Source organism: Bos indicus x Bos taurus, chromosome 19 (genome assembly GCF_003369695.1).
Source record: "Bos indicus x Bos taurus breed Angus x Brahman F1 hybrid chromosome 19, Bos_hybrid_MaternalHap_v2.0, whole genome shotgun sequence".
Taxonomy (NCBI): domain Eukaryota; kingdom Metazoa; phylum Chordata; class Mammalia; order Artiodactyla; family Bovidae; genus Bos; species Bos indicus x Bos taurus.
Window position 1 is genome coordinate 41385215 of NC_040094.1, and position 16384 is coordinate 41401598.

General features: G+C 51.9%; 1 protein-coding gene across 1 annotated transcript; it reads left to right on the forward strand.

The window, feature by feature from the left end:
* Positions 1–1259: 1259 nt before the first annotated feature.
* PSMD3 (proteasome 26S subunit, non-ATPase 3) lies at positions 1260–14493 on the forward strand. Its single transcript, XM_027516946.1, has 12 exons — positions 1260–1649; positions 3530–3720; positions 5524–5661; positions 6891–7027; positions 7923–8113; positions 8275–8378; positions 11766–11880; positions 11983–12102; positions 12440–12543; positions 12781–12936; positions 13867–13917; positions 14041–14493. The coding sequence occupies exons 1-12, from the start codon at positions 1430–1432 to the stop codon at positions 14116–14118; spliced, it is 1605 nt and encodes a 534-aa protein (XP_027372747.1). The 5' UTR covers positions 1260–1429; the 3' UTR covers positions 14119–14493.
* Positions 14494–16384: the final 1891 nt, after the last annotated feature.

Genomic DNA, 16384 nt, shown 5'->3' on the forward strand with positions numbered 1-16384 from the left:
AGTTTGAGTAAATTCCGGGAGCTGGTGATGGACAGGGAGGCCTGGTGTGCTGCAGTCCATGCGGTCGCAAGGAGTCGGAAACGACTGAGCGACTGAACTGATCGACACTCTCCCCTATCCGCATTCCTCCGCTGCGGATTTTATGCTTTATTTTCAGCCCTAGCTAAACACAGATGGGCTTGCCTTGTGGCTCAGCTGGTAAAGAATCCGCCTGCAATGCGGGAGACCTGGATTCGATCCCTAGGTTGGGAAGATCCCCTGGAGAAGAGAAAGGCTACCCAATCCAGCGACTTTCACTTTTACTTTTCAAACTCGGACAAAGTCTGAATCCCATAGGGTTCTCTGTCGTCTCCAGTTCGGTTTTATTTCAAATCCAACAGAACTGATACTTTCCAATTGTGGTCCTGGAGGAGACTCTTGAGAGTCCCTTGTACAGCAAGGAAATCAAACCAGTCAATTCTAAAGGAAATCAACCCTGAATATTCATTGGAAGGGCTGATGCTGAAGCTGAAGCTCCAATACTTTGGCCACCTGATGCCAGGAGCCGAATAACACGAAAAGACCCTGATGCTGGGAAAGATTGAGGGCACGATAAGGAGGCGACAGAGGATAAGATGTTTGGGTGTCATCACCGACTCAATGAACATTTGTTGTTGCTCAGTTGCTCAGTCGTGTCCGAGTCTTTTTTCGACCCCATGGATAGCAGTACGCCAGGCAAACTTCAGGAGACAGAGATTAACAGGGAAGCCTGGCTTGCTGCAGTTCATGCGGTCGCAAAGAATCGGACACGACCGAGCGACTGAACAACAGCCTAGCTCCACAACCCTCCTCAGATTCTTTTCTTCTCTCGTGCCCGATGCACCGGGCTACGGTTGAGGACCAGCCTCGTGGATCTCGAAAGTGAATCCCGCCCGGGGCAAACTGAGCGAGTTTAAGCATGAAACCCGCCCAACAACTCATGGCGTCAAAACGCCCTGCGTTCCGGTAGGTCCTACGCACTCCTCGCGGGGTGGGGTGCTCCGTAGTAACCCAGTTGGAGCCTGAGGTGACCGCTTGTGGACCTCTCGTGGACATTCACGGAAGTGCAATCGAGAGAAGCAAGCAAGAAAATCAACACAGTGCAGCACGCCAAAACAAGCCTTACAGACGCAAAGAAGCTCCTCCCCGCTCCTTCCGTGGAAATCCGCCTCCATCATGCGTCTCGGTGGTTGACTTTTTCCCCCTTTGATGACTCGGCCATCGACCAGCCCGGCCTGTCGTTTCCCAGAAGGCCCAGCGCCGGGAAGGGGTTTGCAGCTGCTCCGTCATCGTGCGGCCCGACGCGAGCCCGCGCTCGTGTGCAGGCCCGGCTCGGTTCCTGGTCTCCGGTGCGAGGGTTTACGCGAGGCCCCGGCCTCGGTCCCCGGACTAGGCCGCGACCCCGGGCGCCATGAAGCAGGAGGGCTCGGCGCGGCGCCGCGGCGCGGACAAGGCGAAGCCGCCGCCCGGCGGAGGGGAACAAGAACCACCGCCGCCCCCGGCCCCCCAGGATGTGGAGATGAAAGAGGAGGCGGCGGCGGGTGGCGGATCAACCGGGGAGACTGCTGGCAAGACGGCGGCTGCGGCGGCTGAGCACTCCCAGCGAGAGCTGGACACCGTCACCTTGGAGGGTACGAGAGCTTGGGCCGGGGACGTGCCCTGATCACGGGTGACAGCACCCGATGGTGTAGCCTCTCCTTGGGACCCCAGCGTAGCCTCCACCACCGTGACTTGGGGGTTCCTTGGGATCACCCCCAGTGCCTGCTCCCGCTACCCTGACACTCCCGACCGTGGCCCGGATAACTGAACAGTCTCTCTAGACTCTGGCCTCCTCCCTTCTCACACACCCTCCCTCCACGGGGAATTGCATCTAGAACTAGGTCTCACCGGGCCCTTAGACTCCCTCTTCTAAGTTCTCTCCTCTTACCTTATTATTCCACTTATATCTCATCAGACTGATTCTAGTGACCCCAATGCATGACTGATCTCTACAAAAACCAGTGTCTGTATTTATCTTTGAAGGGGGATAAGGATAACACAGAATACTGACCCCTGTGTTTTAAGAATGATTGCTGTTGTCTTCACTACCTTTAGCAAACTCCGCTAAGAGAGCCCTTTCTGCTTAGTATCTTGCTTCCTCGTTGCTCTAATTGAACTGCCCAAACGATCCTATCTCGTTTTTCCCTCCCTTCAAACCCTTACTCCTGCTCTGTTTCTAAAGAGTTTAAACACATGGTACACTTTGAACTTTTTAGTTGTCATTTGTTTGAGTTCCTGATACTCACCTCCCACCTAAACTATATACCAATTCCCCCATTTCTCTTCTCCTTGGTGCCTGTTCTCAGTTTCCACCTCCTCTTGTTTCTCCAAGTTTATATTTCACTTTTCCAACTTAGAGCATCCTGTCCATATTTGGAGTGGGTAGAGTGAAGACTCCCCACTGTGACCCTGGTGCTGTTGCCCACTTCTGGGTCAAGTAGGAGAGGACTATTTATTGGATTTTCTCTCTGCGTAACTGCATGAGATACTAGCTCAAAAACATTGAAATAAGCAAAGTTACGCTCCTAGGTGGTGGTTTGAGGATGTGATAGTGTTGACTGCATCAGCTCCTATTCTAATACAAAGGAATATGAATACAAGGGAAACTGAGAAGCTACCAATTGATGGTGCTCCCTTATTTCTGGACATTTGTTTCCATTTTCCTCCATTATAAATAGCTTTGCAGCCGTCATCTCTGCCCACGTATTTGATCTATTTCTATAATTACTTATTCAGTATAGATCCCTGAGTTGAGAGGGTAAATATTGGTAAGGTCTTTGGTAGATATGTCCAGGAAAACTGTACTGATTTACATTATGCAAACAGAAATGTCCTGGTCACCCCTGTACTCTGTATGTTATCATTTTTCAAATACTGTTAGAATGGTTATTGAAAAATGTTTTCATTTGTGGTTATTTGAATACTGCTGAAACATTTTTCGTGTCTATTTGTCATGCCTCTTTCATATTGACCATTCATACTCATTTGTATTTAATCCTTTATACAAGCTCTTTATTGAATATGCATCTCTGGCCACATTTGTTGCAGATATTTTTCTTTTGCTACAGTTATTAGAAGGATTTTGTTTGTTTCTTTTTCTATGAAGTTCTTTAAGTCTTTTGTGTGTGTATGTGCGTGATTTCTCCTATTGTTTGCATTTGGAAAGTGTTTTCCTATTTGAAGATCTGCTAAATCCCCACGTGTTTTTGTTTTTCATTGTTTTGTTTTGTTTTTTTCCTTTTTATGTCACCCTCTACTTCTTCTCCAACCCAGCTTTATTTTTCTGTGTCTCTTGGTTATGTCTTAAAATTAGCATATGGCATCCATAAGTATTACTCAGTCCTGTTAGAGTAAAAGAGGGGGCTGGCCACATCCTGACATTTGTAAGCGGCTTCCTAAGACTGCTTGGCTGGAGTGGTGGAGGGGTAGGAGGAGTTGCAGTTCATGTTTTTCCTCCCCTGGTCCTCCACAGACATCAAGGAGCATGTGAAACAGCTGGAGAAGGCAGTGTCGGGCAAGGAGCCTCGGTTTGTGCTGCGGGCCCTACGGATGCTGCCTTCCACGTCCCGCCGCCTCAACCACTACGTTCTGTACAAGGCTGTGCACGGCTTCTTCACTTCCAACAATGCCACTCGAGACTTCTTGCTACCCTTCCTGGAAGAGGTGAGTGGAGTCAGGCCAGCGCAGAAGTGTGGGCTTGGCTTGAGACACACAGGGACACACATTCCACCCTGGGTAGCTGTGTGTCATCCTGGAGACCTGTCTTATTACCTGCCACAGCCGAGACACGAAGCAAAGCAGCCCCCTCATCTGCCCTCTAACAGGGGGACCATCCTTCTGCCCAGTAGGGTCAGTATTCTGAGTCAGGAAAAGGATCTGAGAATCAGGACCCTTCCAACTACATTCATTTCCCACCACTCCCAACACAGGGCCTAGGAGAAGGTTCTACCATCTCTTTGCCTCTGAAGCTTCACGATGGAGGATGTAGAGAACAGTGGTTAAGGGACTTCCCCGTGGCCCAGTGGTTAAGACTCCTCGCTTCCACAGCAGGGGTTGTAGTTGGATCCTTGGACGGGGGACTGAGATTCCACATGCCCTGCAGTGTGGCCCCACCCAAAAGAGAACAGTGGTTAAGAGCCCAGGTTTGGGGGGAAGGTTGAGTTTTTAACCCCAGCTTTACCATTTGGTGTTGAACCTAACTTCCCTGTGCTCTAGGGGGATTCTAGGTTTCACTGCTGTGGCCTGGGTTTAATGCCTGGTCAGGGAATTGAGTTACGCAAGCTGTGTGGCTTGGCCAAAAAAGAATAATGAGAAAAAAAATTTTTTTTTGGTGGTAATAAAGAAATTTGGGGGGAAATTGACATATATATAGTATTTATTTTCAGATCTAGTCATTAAAACTGGAATAATGTGTAACAGATCAAAAAACAATCGTGGTGGGAGACTTGATTTGATGTATGTGATGAACAGCTCGGGGGCACGTTGTGGGGCAGTTGCTGAGGACAGGGAGGCTCTTAGAACCGTGTGCGGCACAGAGTGCACGTCGATGACGTTAGCTTGCTGGTGGTAGTTGTCTCCGTGCCGGGAGAAACCTCTCCTTTTCCTTGCTGACTGTATAACTTCTCTTATCATCCATGGTACAGTTCAAGTCCTGCCCCTTCTTAAACTTCATTGGCCCTTCAGCTACCTTCATCTCCCTAAAATTCTATATGCTTACAATCTGTTTCATAGATGAAAAACTCAGGAAATCCCCAGAGTGGACAGTAAGACTTTACTGTCTGGGAAGGGGGAAAAGCACCCTCCCCCAGCCCTGCCTGGAATATTTTTTAACCTGTACATCTCTGAAGTCTCCCACCACGATTGTTTTTTGATCTGTTACACATTATTCCAGTTTTAGTGACTAGATCTGAAAATAAATACTATATATGTGTCAATTTCCCCCCAAATTTCTTTATTACCACCAAAAAAAATTTTTTTTGTCTCCTTATTCTTTTTTGGCCAAGCCACACAGCTTGCGTAACTCAATTCCCTGACCAGGCAGTAAACCCAGGCCACAGCAGCGAAACCAAGAATCCCAGCCACTAGACCACCAGGGCACTCCCGGTCTCATTATTCGTGATCTCATCTCTAGAATTATATCACTTTATTAAACAGAATTTGCAGTGGTTCCAAGTATGGTGGTTTAACCTCTAGTTAGGTTGTAGGCTCTCTGAGGGGTCCTTACATTGTCCTTTCTGTCCCCGTTCTATTCTATAAGGATGTTATACTTCTGCAACCCTTTTCTGTATTGATTTTATCGCCAGCCTTTTTGACTCCCTTCAGTATTTTTGTATCCCCAGCACCCAGAAAAATCTTGGCACACAGTGGGCACTTAGTAAATCTCTTGAAATAATAGTGAGTGCCTAAGAAATTCCTGGTTGATTGATCTGACTGAGCTCTTCCACGATAACTCACGTCCTCTCCTAGCCCATGGACACAGAAGCCGATTTACAGTTCCGTCCCCGAACAGGAAAAGCTGCGTCGGCTCCCCTCCTGCCTGAAGTGGAAGCCTACCTCCAGCTTCTCATGGTCATCTTCCTGATGAACAGCAAGCGCTACAAAGAGGTATCCAAGACCAGAGCGTGTGACTAACACGCCCCAGGCAGTGTGCATGGGGTCAGTGGGGGAGATGGCCTCTTGTGAAGAAATAGATCATCATTGGGTCATTCACTGCCCCCCAGACTCTTCCCCAACGTGAGAATGCGCCCAGCCCCACATCTGAGGAAGACCCCTCAACTCCTGCTCCGGCCCTGGGAAAGGCCTGCCATGGTCACTCTGTACCTCTCTGTGGCGCAGTCCCCGGATAGTGGATGCTTTGGAAAGAGTAGATTTGGAGGCAGAAAGACCTGGCGTCAAATCCCATTTGTACCTTAGGCAAATTGATTTCTCCCAGCTGTGTGTAAAATAAGACGAACTGCCATTCTCACAAGTTTATCATTAGTATTAAAAAAATAATACATTTAAAAAATACTTGGCACAAAGTATTTTTGTGACCTGCAGAAAGTCAGCATTCCCGACGTGTTAATAAATGGCAGCTCTTACTGTGGATCTGAAAGGCTCCATTGTGGATACGACTCTTCCAGCACGGCCTCCAGCTGAGGCAGCTGCCCTGGCAGGCTCAGCTTCTCTCCCAGGGGCACACCCAGGAGGTGACAGGTCTTAGGCCTCAGTCTGCTGTTTTATTTTTTCCTCGCTTTGCCACTGGTTGGTTTTTGTTTGATTGGTTGCTCTTTAGCTATAATTCACCCACTTGATTGGGTTTTTTTGTATATTCACAAGGTTGTACAACTGCCCTCCTGTCTAATTCCAGACAAGCTTAATCACTACCCCACCAACCCTCACGGCCCCCCACAAAGAAAAACACCTTACCTGTTAGTAATCACACCTTGTTCTCCCCTCCCCCCAGCCCAGTAATCTCTTGATACTTTGTGTCCCATGGATACTATGTGCCTTTTGTGTCTGACTTCTTTCGGTAGCTTAGTGTTTTCTAGGTTTATCCACGGTGTAGCGTGTATCTGTACTCTGTTCCTTTTTATGGAGGAGTAATATTTCATCACATGGATATACCACATTTTGTTTAACCATTGATTAGATGATAAGCACTTGGGCCAGTTCCCCTTACTGGTTATTGTGAAAAATGCTGATACAAACATTGGTGTGCAAGCTTTCCTGTGAACGTATGTTTCCAGTTCTCTTGGACCTCTGCCTAGGAGGGGACTTGCTGGCCCGTGTGGTATCTCCGTGTTTAAATTTTGAAGCACTGCCGCTTGACTCTCTTTTGGCTGCCTCCCCAGGCACAGAAGATTTCTGATGATCTGATGCAGAAGATCAGCACTCAGAACCGCCGGGCCTTGGACCTTGTGGCTGCCAAGTGTTACTATTATCATGCCCGGGTCTATGAGTTCCTGGATAAGCTGGATGTGGTGCGCAGGTACCAGTGGCCAAGGGTCTCGCTTGTGGCCCTCGGGGTCAGCAACACGGTCAGAGCTGTGGACTTGCAGAGGGCTGGGGCCTGGGGGATGTCAAGGGCCCAGCAGGAAGTAGGGGTGACCGTTAATACGCCCTGAGCTGGGGGAGGGCTCGAGAGGCTGAGACAGAGATGACCACTGGCCCGCTAAGTCCTGTCCCCCAGGTTCCTCCTCTCACCGCACGTCGGGGAGGACTGTTCAGCGGGTCCGAGGTACGAGGACGGTAGACTCTTCAGCGGGTCCGAGGTACGAGGGCGGTGTGGCCGAGGCCCTTTGTTTTGCGCCTGAAACTACCACAGCGTTGTTAATTGGTTGTGCTCCAATATAAAGTAAATAAAAGGTTGTTTTTAAAAAGTACAAGGACAGGCTAGAAAGCCTTTCACTCCTCTGCCTGGAACCCGTGGTGGCTCCCCATTCCCCTCGGGGAAAAGCCAGAGCCCTCCTGATGAAAGCTTTTGAGGCCTCCTAGGGTCTGGGCCCCCACTCCCCGACGCCTCGCTCTTCCCCGGGCGCACAGCTCCCTCGGCCGAGATTGCCCTCCTCCCTGCGTCCTTCAAGCCTGTGCTTAACTCTAGCCTTCTCAGTGAGTCCTGCCCTGACCGGGCTGTTGAAAGCACAACTCCCTCCCGTCCTGCTCACCCCTGTCGCACTTACCCTGATTTCTGCGTCACCCCCCACCCCCACCCTTTGTCATCCTCACAGTACGCTTATTCATCATGAGAGTTGTCTGTCTCCCCCTTCTGAGTGCAGGTTCTCTAAGCAGAGCTCCATCCTCTGTGCGCCCAGACTGGTGCTCTACTAGTTGACTGTTCAGAGTTGTTATTTGAGGCCTTGACCTCATTTCTCTCCTTTTTGCAGCTTCTTGCACGCTCGGCTCCGGACCGCCACCCTGCGGCACGACACAGACGGGCAGGCCACGCTGCTGAACCTCCTGCTGCGGAACTACCTGCACTACAGCCTGTACGACCAGGCCGAGAAGCTGGTGTCCAAGTCTGTGTTTCCTGAGCAGGCCAACAACAATGAGTGGGCAAGGTACCTCTACTACACAGGTGAGCAGGGCCCGCGCCAGCCGGGAGGTGTCTCAGGCTCACTCGGCACAAATTTGCTAAGAATGTGGTACCCGTGATGCCTAAGAGGTGCTCTGGTTTGTGGGGGACCAAGGTTTGGATAATGCTCTTGTCTTGATCAACTCTCCTCTTCTCACACCCAGGGCGCATCAAAGCCATCCAGCTGGAGTACTCAGAGGCCCGAAGAACAATGACCAACGCCCTTCGGAAGGCCCCTCAGCACACAGCGGTCGGCTTCAAACAGACGGTGAGCAGCAGCTCTCTCTCCCCTTTGACCCCCTTACTCATCTGATACCACGTTAGTGCTGTTTCCCCATCTGAGGAGCCAGGAAGGCATCCTTACTTTGTCTTTGTGCCCTAAAGGTGGCATCACGTGTCTGTTTCCACATAACGTTGTTCAGGGCACCTTAGGCAGACACTGCCTGCACCTCTGGCAGTGTATATCCCCAGTCTTCTCCCTGGTAGGTAGGTTTAGAATATTCCTGACTCCCCAGAAGATCCTGTAGTCTTTTCACGCAAGGGTCTTGTTTGTGTTGATAAGCTCTGGACTCTTTATCTAGTCCCTCAGGTGTCCCTTTGGGAGCAGTGGTGTCTGTGGCCAGGGAACCCAGGGCCCTCCTTAAGGTGGCCGACTCAGGTGGAGGTAAACCTTGGCCATGTCAGAGCTGTCAGTCCCCAAGTATATTTCTTGAGTGCTGACCTTAATACTGGGCACTGTGAGGGATAGAAAAGAAGGATTAGAAATGGTATTTGCACTCAGAGAGATGGGTGCAGAACACTTGAAGCAGAATGGCTTGAAGGCTGTGTAAAATCACAGAGCCTAGCAGCCAGAATTAGGACCCAGCTTTCCTAGCCACAGATCACTGCTCCCACACACACACAGACACCTCCTAGCCCTTGAAAGAGAGCAGGATGAGCATGTACACCGACGAGCTCAGTGTGGTAGGAGCTCTGGTTTGTTTCATTTCAGCAGTTCAGAGAAAGGTGAATTCAGTTGTGGTAAAATAAAGAAATCTTTAAACAGTTACATTTGATCTGGTTTTTGAAAGATGGGTTGAATTTTCATAGAAAGGGGTGGTTTTTCAGACACATAAGGTACATTGCAGGATGTGAGATTGCTTACAATGTAGGACACACACTAAACCTTCTAAAAATCAGTAAAAATGCATGTAATTGACATACAGGCTGTGTCGCACACCAGGGAGAGGTGTCATGGGGTAAAGCAGTGTTTTCAAACCAGATTTAGCTGTGGATGGATAAGGTTTCGAGTTTTCTGTGGTAGACCCAGGTTGCAAGAAGGAGCAGAGGGAGCTGGAGTGAGGTCTTGCCCATGGACTGTTGGTGAAGGGGCCAGGAAAGAGGTGGAAGGGCTGCTCGAGAGGTGAAGAAGCAGAGGTGGGGGAACTTCCCACCCAGAGAGGCTGAAGCAGATAGGTGACGAGCCAAGGCCTGGGGAGAGGTAGGAGGGATGGGCTAGAGAGCCCCAGTGGAGAGCCGGCTTTAAGTAAAAACGGGGAGCGTGAGAATGGGTAGAGACAGACACGGACTTTAACGTGGCATCTAAAGCAGAGCAGGTAGGTGTGCCGTCCGTAACTGTTCCACGTTCTCGCCTTGGGGGATCTCATTTGCTTTCACAGCTTAGCTCTCACCTCCACGATGCGTCACCAGAGTCCATTAATCTGTCTTAATCTGCCTGGTTGCTGTAGCAAGACTGGCTGGCTTAAGCAGCAGAAATTTATTTTGTTCTATTTCTGGAGGTGAGAAGTCCAAATTCAGGATGTTAGTGTGGCTGAGTTGTTCTGGGGGCTTCTCTTTTGCTTGGAGTTGTCCATCTTCTGCTGTCTCCAAATGGTCTTCCTTCTGTGCATATCTGTATCTCTAATTCTTTTTGTAAGGACCCCAGTCATAATTGGATTAGGGCCCACTCACATGACTTCATATTCCCTTCATAAATCTCTTTAGAGATTCTAGCTCCAAATCCAGTCACAATCTGGGGTAGTCAGGGGTTAGGGTTTCACCATAAAAATCTGGGGTTCACAGTTCAGCTCATAATACAAGTTTTGAGCCCTCTCACGAACCCAGACCTGCAAATTCCACTTCTCAACAAACATCTCCATTAAGGTACTTGCTGGCTCCTCACACTCACCTTGTCCAGACCCGCTTGTGTGCCCTTTACGGTCCTTCTTGCTCTCCTGATCTGCATAGAAGCCTTGGGTCATCTTGGGCTCGTCCCCAGCTTCCCCATCACCGAGCCGTCTGTTGATCGCCCTGACGGCTTTGGTAGTCATCTCCTCTCTGATGTTGCCCGTGCCCTTGTTCGAGCCACCAACACTGCCGGTCACCATCCTCCCCTCCGCCGGCCCAACTTCCCCTGCCTGACTCAGTGGAGGTCCTGGCCGGTCTGCCTGGTCCAGGAAGCTCACATTTTTCCCATTTCCTACCCAGTAAAGTACTGTGGGTCTTGTGGATCAGGTAGTTCAGGTGGTAGTACTGTTATTACACCCGTTCTAGGGAGGAGGAATCCAGAGACTCGACGTTTCTAGCTAGCAAGTAAAGACTGGCATTCTGTCTCCGAGCTCAGAACTCAGCCCGGCACTCAGAACTGGGCGTCCCGAGTCGTGCCCCAGGCATCTCACCTGACAGCCCTCCCACCCCCTCAAGTACACTGGCCTCTTCTCCAACCTGTCCCCTTAGCTGAGGCATTCTCCCTCCTTTTTCTGCTTCATCAGAATCCTCAAGGCTTGGGACTTCTCTCATGATCCAGTGGTTAAGACTCCGTGCTCCCAGTGCAGGGGGCACAGGTTCTGTCCATGGTCAGGGAATTAAGATCCTGCGTGCTGTAAGGTGTGGCCAAAAAAGTACCGGTCTGCCATTGCTTAAAAGAATCCTCAGAGCTCATGTTAATTTCTGCCATCACCATGGCTTTCCCCTCACTCATGGAGTACGCAGAGGGACAGGGTAGTGGTGAGCGCGGGGACCACCCCGGAAGGCAGGACCCTCCTTGCCCAGGTGTGGGCACCATCACCCACCCCGTTTTTAAACCCTGGCCTCCTTTGTGACGCTGGCTTGCCCACGGTTTAGCTCTCTGTGCTCCTGTCCCTCCTGCTTGTGGGGGAAGTTGTCCCCTCCTCCCAGTCTCCCTTGCAGGGTGCTGCATCAGGACGAGGGGCCCAGTTTCCCAGGCAACCCTGTCCCTCATACCCAGCTCATTCACCAGGGCTCTGCAGGCCCTTTCCTGTGCTTCTTCCTCTACCCAGATGATAGTTTACATGAGGTTCACCTCCGTAGCCAGCACCTTAGGCTGACTTGCACCCATCACCGAGGCCTCTGGGCCTGCCTCCTCGCGGGTTCTGAGCCATAGAGCCTGCCCGTCCAGCCTGTAATTTGGTTTGCCGTTTTGGAGCCTTGTGCACTGACTGGCCAAGTGAAATGAAGCTGCGGGCCCGCTGTAGTCAAAGGGTCAGACCCCAAGGCAGAGCTTCGGTTCCACGTGCAGCACAGCTTGAGGGTTTTCCCCTCTCCGTGGGCCCAGTCCAGTGCCGCTGTCCCTTCTTGTCCAGTGTGTCTGGCTGAGTTGAAGCCCCCTTGGTTCTCTCCTCCCACCCTGTGGGGCTCCCTGCCCTCTGCCTTCCAGGTGCACAAGCTTCTGATTGTGGTGGAGTTGCTGCTGGGGGAGATCCCAGACCGGCTGCAGTTCCGTCAACCATCCCTCAAGCGTTCACTCATGCCCTACTTCCTTCTGACCCAGGGTAAGGCTGGTCCCCTCCCAGGGCGTGCTGCCCCCTGGCACTGTGTCCCCTCTGGTGTGTGTGCCACGGGCAGCATCTGACCCACTCCTCTCCCCACCGCAGCTGTCAGGACAGGAAACCTAGCCAAGTTCAACCAGGTCCTGGATCAGTTTGGGGAGAAGTTCCAAGCAGATGGGACCTATACCCTCATCATCCGACTGCGGCACAACGTCATCAAGACAGGTGTGGGTCGGGCTTCAGAATCTACCTTCCAGGGTAGGGGACGCGGGTTCAGTTCCTGGTCAGGGAACAAAGGTCCCACGTGCTGCGGGGCAGCTAAGCCCACACGCCACAGTGAGAAGCCCTTGCGCTGTAACGAAGACCCAGTGCAGCCAAACTAGAAAAAAGAAAAGGTAACCTGATCACTTAAAAAAAAAAAAGACAAGTGTGGATCAGGGTCTGAGGGAGCCCTGGAAGCAGGACTGGGACTCGGCTTCTCTGGGGCTGGGACAGCGCTGTGGCTGCCTGGGCGGGTGAAGGGTCTGTGCCCAGCCTCTCCTCCCCGCGGCCCTCCTCCCAGGTGTGCGCATGATCAGCCTCTCCTATTCCCGCATCTCCTTGGCGGACATCGCCCAGAAGCTGCAGCTTGATAGCCCAGAGGATGCAGAGTTCATTGTCGCCAAGGTGGGCCTGGTTCGGGGGCCACAGACGGGGTGTTTCGGGCACGAGGCGGGAGGGGGTTGACAGCTAAAGCAGTGGCATGCCCAGCTTACATTGAAGCCAGGAAGCTGCCAGAGGGAGTGTCTGTGTGTGCACAGATGGATGTAGGAGAGATCAGGGAGGACAAAGAGATGAGATGGGACGTTCTCAGACTTAGAAGATGGACTTTCTGGTGACTTCTCCTCCCTTTGGGGCCTGCAGGCCATTCGAGATGGCGTCATTGAGGCCAGCATCAACCACGAGAAGGGCTACGTCCAGTCCAAGGAGATGATTGACATCTATTCCACCCGTGAGCCCCAGTTAGCCTTCCACCAGCGCATCTCCTTCTGCCTGGATATTCACAACATGTCTGTCAAGGTGAGGGGCCCTGAGCTGCAGAGCCAGCCGGGCAGCAGCACGCTGCCACACCCACAGGCTCCTAGAGAAGACTGGCTTGGTTTGGGGCCCAGCTCCCAGTCTCTAAAACACTGGGGGGCCAGAAGGGGCAAAGGACTTGGCTTGTGGGACCACAACGCCTCTGTGGACTTAAAGGGCCTGGTTGCCAGGAAGGATCAGACTGGGGTTTAGAGTGCACGGTTCTGGATTTGGTGCCAAATTTGAGTCATTTACCTTCTCTGAGTCTCTATGTCTCCATCTGCGAGATTGATAGTGAGGTATTACCTGCCCTGCCTGCTTCACAGAGTTGTAGAGATTGGATGAAATCACTGTCTTGGGGCACTTAGCAGTCTGAATTGTGTAAAGGGTAGGATCACCATCTTGGTCCACAAAAGGCTCCTAAGCCCCTGTGGGTCAGGTGCTGGTACTGTCGGGCACCGTTTTTCCTGGTCTCTCCCCCCAGGAGACCAGGGATATCACTGTGTCTGAAATCAGGCCAATGCTGTGCATGAAAGGCCCTTTGTGACTGGCCCCCTGTGTCTCTAGCCTCACTCCCCAGGACCGCTTCCGTCAGCCCCTCCTCCCCTTCTCCCAGCTGGCCCCACTGAGCTCCAGCCTAACCTCTCACACCTTGAATGGCTCTGCCTAGAATGCCCTTCCTTCCACTCCCGTAGGCCATCTGTTCTTCCTCCTTCTCACTGCCAGTTCGCCTCCCTGCCTGACTGGGAGGGTCGGTCGTCTATCCCTCTGGATTTTCTTTTTTAGTGTTTATCACGTGGTGTCACAGGTCGTTAGTCACCATGCCTAGCTCCCCCAGCAAACTAAACTGGGGAGTGTCACCTGTCTGGTACATTGCCTGGCACCCAGGTGCCCGCCTCCTCTTCATTCACTCCTCTCTCCATTGTGCTTCAGGCCATGAGGTTTCCTCCCAAATCCTACAACAAGGACTTGGAGTCTGCAGAGGTAAGCTGCTTTCTGCTTTGGGTGGAAGGGGAAGTTTCTGGAAAGCCTGGGTGGGTCGGGCTGGGTGCAGACCAAGAGCCCCCGGCTGGTCCTCAGCCCCCGCCCCCCTGCCCTCTTCCCCAGGAGCGGCGAGAGCGGGAACAGCAGGACTTGGAGTTTGCCAAGGAGATGGCAGAAGACGACGATGATAGCTTCCCTTGAGCTGGGGGGCTGGGGAGGGGTGGGGTGAGTGGGGACTGGCTCTGTCTTTCCCCCACGGGGGTCCCCTGCCCAGGGAACTGGCTCCTCTTCCGACATGGGGCACACAGACTGCTATGTGCAGGGGGTGAGGGGTGCAGGGAGCCGGTCACCCCACCTCATCCCAGGGCCCCTCCTCAGCCGGTGACTTAGCACACGGGGGCAGGCGGGCGGGCGGGCAGCCTCCCAGGGCAGGGTCCTGGCTAGTGGTGTGGGCAGCACGATGGGGGAGCGCTCTCCTCCAGGGAGTGGGGCACCAGAACTGGGACATGTGTTAGGTTGTATGTTTTTTGAAGCCTCAATTATGATTTTTAAACAATAAAAATTTCTCCAAAGCTCCTTGTGTATCTCCAGTTACTCTATTTTGCCCTCACAGGTACAGTGTTAACAGGCCCAGATTTTTCTCCTGACCTGGGAGTGCCAGCCCCAGGCATGATATGAGGACCTGATGCTGCTGTAGATGAGGAGGCGGCCAGGGGGCTGGGTGAAGAGACTCTGATCTGGGGTCAGAAGGGCCTGGGTTTACTCTTTCGCATCTAACTGGCTCTCAAATAATTGGGCAACTCTCTAAACCTCTCAGGCCCCTTTGCCAGATCTGTCAAATAAATGATTATACTCAGTGACCTCCTGGCTCTAAAATTAGGAATCTAGGCTTGCAATGGATCAAACAAAATGTGAGAGTCTGGCCCTCAGATGAGATTCAGTGAGGAGAGAAGGGTCTCCAGCAAGGCTGCACCGTGTTGGGAGCAGGGTCCTCCCCAGCTGGCCCTTGAGGGGGGAGGATGGGCTCCTCCCTGAGAGCAGGGAGGAGTGGTCGGGCATGAGGGGGCTCTCTGGCCCCCAGCCCACCTGCTCCAGCAGCATATGGTGAGACAGTGGGCCTACCCGGCTCTCCAAGTCTTCAGCCACTGCCAGTGGCGCTCCCCTCATTGGGTCATTTGCGATATTCGTGTTCTCGGGCTGGCACCTGGGGCGTACTTGTGCCATACCTTCCTGCCAGCTCTGTTATCTGAACGATGCCTCATGGGTTTCTCCCTCTCAGCTGCAATCCCTCTCTTGCTCTCCAGCTTGCTGATTTCTTTAATTTTCTTTTTTTATATATATTTATTTGGCTGTACTGGGCTTCCCAGGTGGCGCTAGGGGTAAAGAACCCATCTGCTAATGCAGGTTAGACATAAGACACACCAGTTCAATCCCTGGGTCTGGAAGATCTGGAGAAGGGAATGGCAATACGCTCCGGTATTCTTGCCTGGAGAATCCCATGGACAGAGGAACCTGGCAGGCCACATACAGTTCATGGGGTCGCACAGAGTCAGACACGACTGAAGCAACTTAGCACGGCACGGGTCTCAGTTGCTGCACACGGGATCTTCGATCTTCACTGCAGCTGTAGGATCTGTCTTTTTTAGTTGCAACAAACGGGATCTTTAGTCTCAGCATGCCAACTCTTAGTGGCGGCATGTGGGATCTAGTTCCCTGACCAGAGATTGAACCCAGGCCCCCTGTACTGGGAGTGGGAAGTCTTAGCCACTGGACCACCGAGGAAGTCCCTCCACCTTGCTGATTTCTACACGTCTTCCAGACATCCTGCCTCTTAGTGATTCAACTTCCCAGCTTCTGAACCACTCACTTACTGATAATGGAATTCTTCTCTTAGGAGGTCGTTTGTATGAAAGCCTTATCTTTCCAACTAGATTGCAGACTCTTAGAGAACTTGAGGCATATCTGTGTCTCCAGGACTGCCCAGTGCTTAGCACACCGAGTTGAACAAAGTCTTGTTTGTTAGGCGAGGTCCGCTGTATATTCCCAGGTGGCGGTAGTGGTAAAGAACCTGTCGGCCAATGCAGGAGACAAAAGAAATGCAGGTTCAAGCCCTAGGTCAGAAAGATCCCCTGGAGAAGGGCATGGCAACCCACTCCAGTATTCTTGCCTGGACAGAGGAACCTGGCGGGCTACAATCCATACAATAGGGTTGCAGAGAGTGGGACGTGACTGAAGCAACTTGGCATGCACGCACTGCATTTTCATCTGTGGATAGCCCTAATCCCATCAGAGGCATGTTTTAGACTGGCCTTGCTTTCATTCCTTGCATCCAAACTTTATTTTCTAAGGATTCAATCTCTTCCCCATTTTATAGGCCAATTAAAAATCTAATAGATCTTTAGTTCCCTTCCAGGAAGGATGAGGACTAACTGAGCATCGCCCCCACGCCGTTCCAGGGTGTGAGGAC

Excerpts from the sequence above, each read along its gene's own strand:
- PSMD3 (XM_027516946.1), top strand. The coding sequence starts at position 1,430 with ATGAAGCAGGAGGGCTCGGCGCGGCGCCGCGGCGCGGACAAGGCGAAG. Across the intron at positions 3,721-5,523 it reads TGCTACCCTTCCTGGAAGAG|CCCATGGACACAGAAGCCGA; the intron begins GTGAGTGGAGTC and ends GTCCTCTCCTAG. Across the intron at positions 12,937-13,866 it reads TTCACAACATGTCTGTCAAG|GCCATGAGGTTTCCTCCCAA; the intron begins GTGAGGGGCCCT and ends ATTGTGCTTCAG.